At 43.2% G+C, this 9,810-nt stretch overlaps 1 protein-coding gene across 2 annotated transcripts in view; it reads right to left on the reverse strand.

Moving 5' to 3' along the window:
- Nucleotides 1-8,704, reverse strand: part of LOC143283318 (ufm1-specific protease 1-like) — a 56,551-nt gene extending 47,847 nt beyond the window's left edge. The window contains exon 1 of one of the 2 annotated variants that reach the window (XM_076589512.1): nt 8,578-8,704. In XM_076589512.1, the coding sequence (XP_076445627.1) occupies nt 8,578-8,620 (43 nt within the window). In that variant the 5' untranslated portion in view covers nt 8,621-8,704. The remainder of the gene's footprint in view (nt 1-8,577) is intronic. The other variant, XM_076589511.1, reaches the window with a different exon arrangement.
- Nucleotides 8,705-9,810: the final 1,106 nt, after the last annotated feature.

Consider the following 9,810-nt stretch of genomic DNA (forward strand, 5'->3'; position numbering starts at 1 on the left):
CAAAATCTTACCAATAACAGTAGTTCATCATAAACTGCAAATTGGATGATGCACAACTGATGATAAATTGCATAATACACTACGAAATTTTGAATGCTTTGTACAAGTAAATAGCAAACTATTTTTATAACAGTTTGCGTTAGTTGATGACATAAGTATGGCAAGTGAAAAATATAATTGAGTATCAGGGAGAGAGAGAGGAAGAGAGAGAGAGAGAGAGAGACAGAGAGAGAGAGACTGACACTGACACTAGTTTATTGAATAGGCCACAGCCCCTTTCAATGGGGGTTCACAGCCGACAGATACATTATTATTTACACGAGGGGTAAAAATTACATTTGTATATTTTGGACTGCATTCAAGATCTGGGATCTAAGCTTAAAGGCATAGAAAAGAAACTTCGCAAAAACAAAAATGCTCTCTTCTGGAACTCTCACAAATTTCAGATTATGAATTTCGTAATTCACAATATTCTGTAAATACTTAGATCTTAAGTCCCCATACTAAGGGCACTCAAATGTGAAGTGAATTTCGGTTTCAAGTGAGTTACTACAAAATGGACAATTCCAGTTTTCTTGATTCCTTGAATAACGGTATTTGTGAACATTAATTTGTGATACTCACATCCTAAACTGAGCGAGGGTGTTACGATATGTGTTCATCCATAAAACATCCACGTATTTCTCTCTTCCAAAAAAGTCTTGTATTGTTTATATACCGAGTATCTTACACTATTTTCTAAGTGGTCATGCCAACGATAGCAAAATGAGTTGTACAGTCTTTCTTTAAGTTCTTTGAAAAATAGTCTCTCATGCCCACATCCAAACAACCACACTTGCTCAAATCCATTTTCACACATAACATTTTACTCTGGTCGCCCAAGTGACAGTACCATTTTCATGTATTTTAACATTTTATAAGCTCTCTTTGAAAATAATTGTTCAGGCTGCTTCGAAACCAATATCTTATACATTTAATGACTGAATTAATCCATATGATGATGGATACCTGCCCAGTTCCCCGTATACCATATCGTTAGGAGTCTTATCTGTGTCATGCAGCAGACGTATACAAGCATAGAGCTGAATCCTTTCTACTTGTTTATATCTGTCAAATCCCCAGATTTCTGCTCCGTACAACAAAAGTGGAACAACCTGCGTATCAAACATTAAAAAAATACATCAAACATTAAAAAAATACATCAGCTAAATTGTAATATATTCTATTCAGTGTTCTAATAATTTCTATTGTACTTCTCTTAACTCTGACTGTAAGGTCTTCCAGTGCTGCCGTCTAACTCTGTCGTGTTGAAAACGTTAGTCCAAAGTATTTATATGTATTAATTATTTCCATTTTTTTACCATCTAAATACCATTTTTCCCTCAGTCCTAGAAACCCACCCTTCCTGAACACTAACACCTTAGATTTGTCTATATTTACTGCTAATCCCAGTCTATGTGCAGATTCTTGAAGATTGTTTTGTTGGTTTTGCAAGCCAATCACTGAGAGAGAGAGAGAGAGAGAGAGAGAGAGAGAGAGAGAGAGAGAGAGACAGACAGACAGACAGACAGACAGACAGACAGAGAGAGAGAGAGAGTATAACGTATATAGGTTAACGACCACTTTTGTAGGGACAAAAAAGGACTGGAAGGGGATACACGAAGAACATAATTATGCAAGAACATAACACTTCAATTCATGACCGATAAAAAAGAAAATCCAATTACTAGAATTAGACCTTTGCCATTGGACACGTTACGAGATGGAATAGACACAGAGAAGGAGAGAGAGAGAGACTGCCAGACAGACAGACACAGCGACACACGTATACAGACACAAATACACACACAGTCACGACACAGACACACACAGACACATACACACACACGCGCGCACGCACACACACACACACACACACACACACACACACACACACACACACACACACACACACACACACACACGTACGTACGCACGCACGCACATAGCGAGAGAGGGAGAGCGAGCGAGCTGTGGAGAGGTGGAAGGGGAAGGGAGGTGCAGTGACGCAAGTAATGATGCATCGTTCAGCTCCTGGTGACAGCGGATTTCTTTTCCCGTGAGCTTACCGTCATTAGGAGATATATATATATATATATATATATATATATCTATATATATATATAGATATATATAGATATATATATATAGGGCAGTGCCTCTCCATCCTCTTGGAGTTCTCTGCAAAATGTTCTCTTAACTTTTGAAATAGGATATGACAGATGATATTTTGGAGAACCGTTTTCGCGCGTGGTCTGCCGTGTGTGTGTGTGTGTGTGTGTGTGTGCTTGCCTGATTGTGTGCTTGCCTGATTGTGTGCTTGTGTGTGTGTGTTTGTGTGTGTGTGTGTGTGTGTGTGTGTGTGTGTGTGTGTGTGTGTGTGTGTGTGTGTGTGTGTGTGTGTGTACGTGTGTACGTGTGTGTGTGTATGTATATGTGTGTGTCAGTTCATATGTGCGCACGCATAAGCTCGACAGGACTGCGGTTTCCTTGGCAGCCAAGTAGGAATGGTGAAGGCAATCTGTGGGTGACCAGCTCATGTAGCTGAAAAGTTGTAACTCTCTCTCTCTCTCTCTCTCTCTCTCTCTCTGTACGTTCGTCAGTGCGTGCGTGCGTGCATAGTTCTGTAAGCAGCTATTTAACCGAAACCATTTTGACGGTGGTGGGAATTGGAAGGTTAACCACCATATCTGCATTTTGATGTTCGGTGGCTCGTCTCTGTCCTGCCAGTGTCTTATAGGGATTGATGTTTCCGTTGTACGCAGGATAGTATAGTGTACAGACCTACTTGTGCACCTTTCTTTTTCAAGTGCATGCTTAGACAGGAGATTTGCACGACGGATATTAACAGACGAAAGAAGATGCGGATGATATTACGAGATTCTCTCGCTTTGTACGGATTCGGCTCTGAAACACACACACACACACACACACACACACACACACACACACATACACGCACACACACACACAATATATATATATATATATATATATATATATAGAGAGAGAGAGAGAGAGAGAGAGAGAGAGAGATGTATACACTTTCTGTGCGCCCTCTTCAGTGGCTGCAAGACGCCAGGCAATAACACACACACACACACACACACAAACCAACCCATGCGTCCGACTGCAGACACGTCAGAGAGAGAGAGAAAAAAAACCCCAAACAACAACAACCCCGGGCAATGAAATGGAATGATGTCATCGCGCACGTCACAACGTCAGATCACACGTCACCAAAGCCCATTGTGGCCGACAAAAAGAGGACGTCAGACCACGACCTCAACGAACGCCCATTGTCCCCCACAGTATGCAGACGGCGTGGAGGATCCAGCCGACCAGACCCCAGGAGCTCCATCGCTCAATAGAACCCCCAAAGGGGAACGAGACCGAAGGGTGTTCGGAGATGAATTGACGCCAGACTGAGCCACAGACAAGTTCTGGCAGAGAACAGAGGCTTGAGGGATACATTGTGAAGGAAGGCATGGTGGTGATCGACCCTTGCTGGAGTGGGTCCCTGTGATTGACTCACGTGTCTCACGACGCGAGCAGCCCTTGTCAGTTGTTGGTGGGTTTTGGGAAACACGTTCATACCCAGCACGCGCCGTCCTCCTCCTCCTCCGAAGAAGAAGGAGGAGAAGGAAAAGGAGAAGAAGGAGAAGAAGAAGAATGGCTATCCATAAGGGTGGGGTGATCTAATTAAAAAAAAAAAAAAAAGCCTGACCGTATAAATGATTCCCCACAAAGTCAGCAGACTATCAATGCGGTCTGAACCAAATGAGTCGTAATTTCGAATCCTATTGTAAGTGGTAGGTTATGCTCGCCTTGTCCTGATTATCTTTGAGAACGCAAGGTCAATGATTAGTTCTCGTGCAATATGCCATCGACCGATTTTGGTTAAACTGAACAAGTATGCGTATGATATAATCCCAAAAGAAACAGAAAGTCGGATTTGAAGATTATGAATATGAGAAAAAGCTGTTTCAACTCAGTGGAGAAACGCTCAAGTTACTGATAGTTTTACGCTGATATTAACATGTCTATTGATTAATCGATTCTTTTACAAAGCAATCGAGTCGTTGACCGATTTGTTAAAATAAACGGAAAATCATTAGATGATCATTGGATGATTTTCATTAAAGGAAAAAAAAGGGAAATCAGAAAAGATAAATGCTTTTGTCACACTAAACGTTGACTTTATCCCCCTTTGAAGATAGCGAAGGGCCATACACAAAGCATAAGCCTCTGGAAGTACTCCAGAATTAGAAGTGTGGCATGTTGCTTTCTGGCATCCTTAGCCCGTGTAATCTCACCATTGCACCGTTGGAGTACGGAGACAGAAAATAACTTTAAATGGAATCTTGCAAAGACTTGGTTTGGCCAGGCGAGCGCACGTGCGCCCCGGTTTTGCTCAGTGTGTGTGTGTGTGTGTGTGTGTGTGTGTGTGTGTGTGTGTGTGTGTGTGTGTGTGTGTGCGTTCGCGCGCGCGTGTGTGTGCGTGCGTGAGTGCGTGCGTGCGTGTGTGTGCGTGTGTGTCTGTGTGTGTCTGTGTGTGTGTGAGTCGGTCTCTGTGTGTGTCTGTGTGCATGTGTTCGTGCGTGTGTGCGTGGGTGGGTGTAGAAATGTGTGTGCGTGTATGTGAGTGCATGCATACGTGTTTTCTCAAGTCCTGACCAACACGTTACGTTTTAAGTTGGTTGGTCATATGTCATATTTGAATTTTATTTATATTACCGACGGCCGGTTCAACAATAAGGAACAGTGAGCACGCTTTAAAGTGAAAGTGAAACTCTCTCTGTATCTGTGCACGCGCGTGTGTGTATGTGTGTGTGTGTGTGTGTGTGTGCGCGTGCGCACATGTGTGTCTTCCCTTTCGTTTTTCTTTTAGCGTCTTTTCACATACGTGTTTTAAAAAAGACGGGACGGGTCTTTGAATCAGACCTGATTATCGCAATGTGTCTCCCCCCCCCCCTTCTGCCCCCGCCCCCACCTCAGTTGTGGATTTGCACATGGCCATGCTACGGCTGTTGGCATGAGGTAAGGGGCGATGAATTCTTTCAGTCTACAGAACACGTGCAATGTGATCTGATTCTTCTTATTATTATTATTGTTGGCACGCCGCTTTGTATCCACACTCACAACACTGTGACATTTGGCGTCAGAAGATCGTCCTAGTCCTTCCTTTGTTTCGAATTTTGTTCTCGCTTTCACACATTCTTTCTTTCTTTCTTTTCGATGGGTGAACTTGAACTTGAAACACTGGTAGAGGAATTCAGTCGAAACTTGCGAGAGAGTGGATGAGAGAGAGAGAGAGAGAGAGAGAGAGAGAGAGAGAGAGAGAGAGAGAGAGAGAGAGAGTGTGTGTGTGTGTGTGTGTCCTTGGGAGCATGTGTTCTCAAGTATTTAACTCTTGATACAAATGCATTTGTCTTGAATTACTCGTTATACGTGTTGTTTACATTCTTGAAAAAAACATTCAAAACTTTTACCGATGTACCGATTTCAAGATCACCACCACACATGCAGATATTTGTAGGTATCCATCCATCCGTCCGTTCGTCCATCCATCTATCCACCCATCCATCCTTCCGTCCAGACCTATCCATTATCCATCCACCCACCCACCCATTCAACGCGAACGGACACCTTAGAACAAGAATTATCAAAACTAGCATTGAAAATGATCTGTGTCGTAGTTTTCTCACCCCCGCCCCCCAAAAAAAAACAAAAAACAACAACAAAAACAAAAAACAACAAAACAAAAACAAAACAAAAAACAAAAAACAACAACCGACTTTCCTCTTTTGACGATTACAATTCACCGTACAAGCCGTAAGCTGCAGACAGCGGCAGGTGCTATCTTGCAGGAGCAAAGCAGCAAGGAATGCGGCAGCCGGCGTGTCTTCAGGCATCGCCATTACTTTCTCAATCACAACACGTCATCGTTTAGAGTGCGCGGAATGTAAACAATTAAAAGGAAATTTTGTGCGAGTGTTTGAACTTGAATGGTAGTGTGCGATAAGGAATTTGGTTTAGATTAGTGTGTGTTCAGTTGTGTGTGACTGAGGAAGGGTGTGTGTGTGTGTGTGTGTGTGTGTGTGTGTGTGTGTTTCTCGCTTCCACCCGCCTCCCACAACCATCCCCTCGAAAATCGTAAATTTTCAGTCTGAATTTTCATTATGACTATGAGTGATAGTGTTGTTCTTTTATGTATTCGTAAACACTTTCGTCAAGCACACTCAGAGATAGAAAGATAGACAGACAGACAGACAGACAGACAGACAGAGAGAGAGAGAGAGAGAGAGAGAGAGAAGAAATGAATTTTGCATCCATTTTTGTGTGTCGTTTCTTTGTTCGTCTCATCGCTTCTGTCAGTCAGTCTGCCTGTTTGTCTCTTTCTCTCTGTCTCTGCTTCTCTATTTGTCTCAGTCTGCAAAAATATGTTTTTATTTTTATTTTCTCTAATTGCATTTTTATCAGAAGTTCGAAATACCGCTGGTGTTCAAAGAATAACACGCGTGCAGACATACAGCTTGCTACTTGTCATTACTGATTTCGTTTGCATGATTCTGTATGTTGCATGCAAGATTCGTACTTTGAGAACAAGCATGCAAGACTGCGAGTTCGAGCGATTCAGTCAAATTCTTCACGAGGATTTTCCCGTCGGCGCTGCACTGTTTTCTCAACGTTCTGTTTGAATCGTGTCGGCGAAATGACTGCGAGATACCGAGTGTGCGTGTTCTGTCGAGGTAAGGGACAGATCGGATAAATTCAGTTGTTGCCCCCAGTGAGACGTCTGTATCCCCCCCCCCTCCCCGACACACACACACACACACATGCCCCCTGTGCCCCTCCTCCCGATATCCCTTCGCTGGTGTTCTTTGAAAATGAAAATTTAATGAATAAGGAAAGAAATGAATACACTGACAGATAGATGGATAGAATAAATGTAGATATATAGATAGATTTATAGACAGGCTAACGGATAGATAGACAAAATAGATATAGAAATATAGGTAGATAAATAAATGGATACATGATTAGAAAAGAATACGAAACACATTGATATATCCAAAGATAAATTGATTTTCACGAAGATTACAGCCATTCAGTATATTATGAAAAATCCCACATAACATGCTCAAATGTCGACTTCTATTAAACATGCAATGATCGCAGTCGTACAAACGCAGTAATCACAGTAGACATAAAACACTCAATTGTTAACAAAGAATAAACCAGACATAAAACAATCACAGCCATACACGTGCAACAATACCATGTATATGTATATACCGGTAAGCACTTACACAACTGCACAAATAGATACAAATACAGAGAGAAAATCGGACGGACAGAATGAAAAGCTGATTGAAAGATTACATGTCTGTCTGTCTGTCACTGTGGATCATGGAAATACATGCAAGAAGAAGGGATTTTTCCGTCTGTTTCTCTTCACTCCTTCTAGAGCCCCCACACCCCTCCCCTCCATTCCAACTCCCTGTCCCTCTCTCAGCAATGTATTTTCATCCAATCTGTTTTTTCTTCTTTTTTAATCCAAGACGTCATCAGTCACCCAAACTGCTCTGGGTTAAAAAAACAACAAACAAACCAAAAAAAAAAAAAAAAAACAAAAAAAAACGTAGCAGAAGAAAAAACCGGACTGAATAGAAAATGGAACTTTTCCAGCTTGCACCCGTATTATCTCGCTGATTACACAAACAGCACGTGCTGCAAGCAGGTAAACAAGACCAGGATTTGAAGAGACGATTATTTCTGCACGGTATTTCGGGCTGCGCTGTGTGCTTTTATGTGCTATCGGGAGACGATTTCAGTTCAGATACCGAGAGTGCGTGTTAAATGTAGGGGACTGAAGGGGTGGATATATTTCAAGTTTTTTGCGGTGTCTGTCTCAACGTTCAGTTTGCTTGTGCGCAGAAATAGATTGATAGATGAATGGATAAATGAAAAAGAAAAAGAAAAAGAAATCAAATAAATAGATAGATAAAAACAGCTGACTGGGAACAAATACAGATGCTATGGTCGCTTAGTCACAAGGGAGCGCATGTGAGAGAGAGAGAGAGAGAGAGAGAGAGAGAGAGAGAGCAGTGTGTGTGTGTGTGTGTGGTTTGGGGGGGGGGGGGGGTAAGCCTACCTGTCTTGTTCCCTTAATAACTCATCTCCCCCCCTCCTTCCTTCCCCCCCCCTTCTCTCTCTCCCCACCATACTCGTCTCTCACTTTTTCTCATTTTCGATTGTTCAAAAATCTTTTCTTTCAAAAAGCATTGTTTCATTGTGTGTGTTGATACGAAACCATTCACGTGACACACTGATGTAGAAAAAGAGAATACATGCACATACAAAAATATGAAAATAGCACACCACACCTCTGATTTGCGTCTGTCTGTCGTCTCTGTCTCTCCCATGCTTTCCCCATCTCTCTCTCTCTCTCCATCAGTTCTCTCTTCTTCCCATCTTTTCTCCCACCCACCCACCCCTATCTCATTCAATCGCACACGGCACTGACTGAAATACCTTGGCTCGAAAACATCAAGGACTTGCCAAGTGGTGTTCTCATCCCGTTTCTTTCTCAGACTGCATCTGTACCACCAACAGCTCTGCGGCAGGGAATTCAATGAACAGAGAACGGATTTATAGCAGATTCTCGCCAGAATAGTTTGGCAACTAGTTTGCGGGAGGTCTTTTCCGCGTTTGTGATGTTAGGAGATGCGAGAGGTGCGTAAGTTATAATTAACCGATTGTTGTAGAGTTAGCAGCTGTGCCAGCTTTAAGCTCTTTTTTTTGTTCGTTGTTTTTTGTCAGTGCGATAACGTTCTGTGCCTGTGGATGCAAATAGGCGTGGTAAGTAAACAAGCAGGCCGGAAACCAACGCATGAGTAGTTTCCCAATGTTTTTTTAAGAACATGATTGTGACTTTTTTTCTTTTTTTTTTAAGGCCTAAATGAAGTATGCTACTCTTGTAAGTACGTTAGACGCAGACCCAGACCCAGACATACAGACACTGACAGACAGACAGACAGACACAAATGTAGGCGCAGACACAGACAGGCAGGCACACTCGCAGACACACACACACACACACACACACACACACACACACACACACACACACACACACACACATACGTAGGCACAGACACACACACACACAGACACAGACACACAGACACACACACACACACGTAGGCACAGACACAGACATGCACACACACACACACACACACACACACACACACACACACTCAGGCGCGCGCACACACACACACACACACACTGGCACACACACACACACACACGCGCGCGCGCGCGCGTAGGCACAGACACAGACAGGCAGACACACACACACGCGCGCGCGCGCGCGCGCGATCACGCACTCACAGACACACACACACACACAGACACACACACACACACACACACACACACACACACACACACAAACACACACTGCACACATTCACGTACTCGTCTACACACACGTACACGCGCGCCCGTACGACGTACACACCGCTTGTATGCATGCACCAACAAACACCCTTACACGCACACGCACACGCACACGCACATACACATACACGCACGTACACACAAACACACACACACACACACACAGATACCCAGCAGCTTTGTTCCCTTCTCACCCCCCGCCGCCCCTACCCCTCCTGCTCTGTTCTCTCTCTCAACAAAATAGAAAGAAGGGCTTGATTAACTCTTTCCTTCTTGTTCACTCTTGTCTAATCGCGTGCG

This window comes from Babylonia areolata, chromosome 6 (genome assembly GCF_041734735.1).
Source record: "Babylonia areolata isolate BAREFJ2019XMU chromosome 6, ASM4173473v1, whole genome shotgun sequence".
Lineage (NCBI taxonomy): Eukaryota > Metazoa > Mollusca > Gastropoda > Neogastropoda > Buccinidae > Babylonia > Babylonia areolata.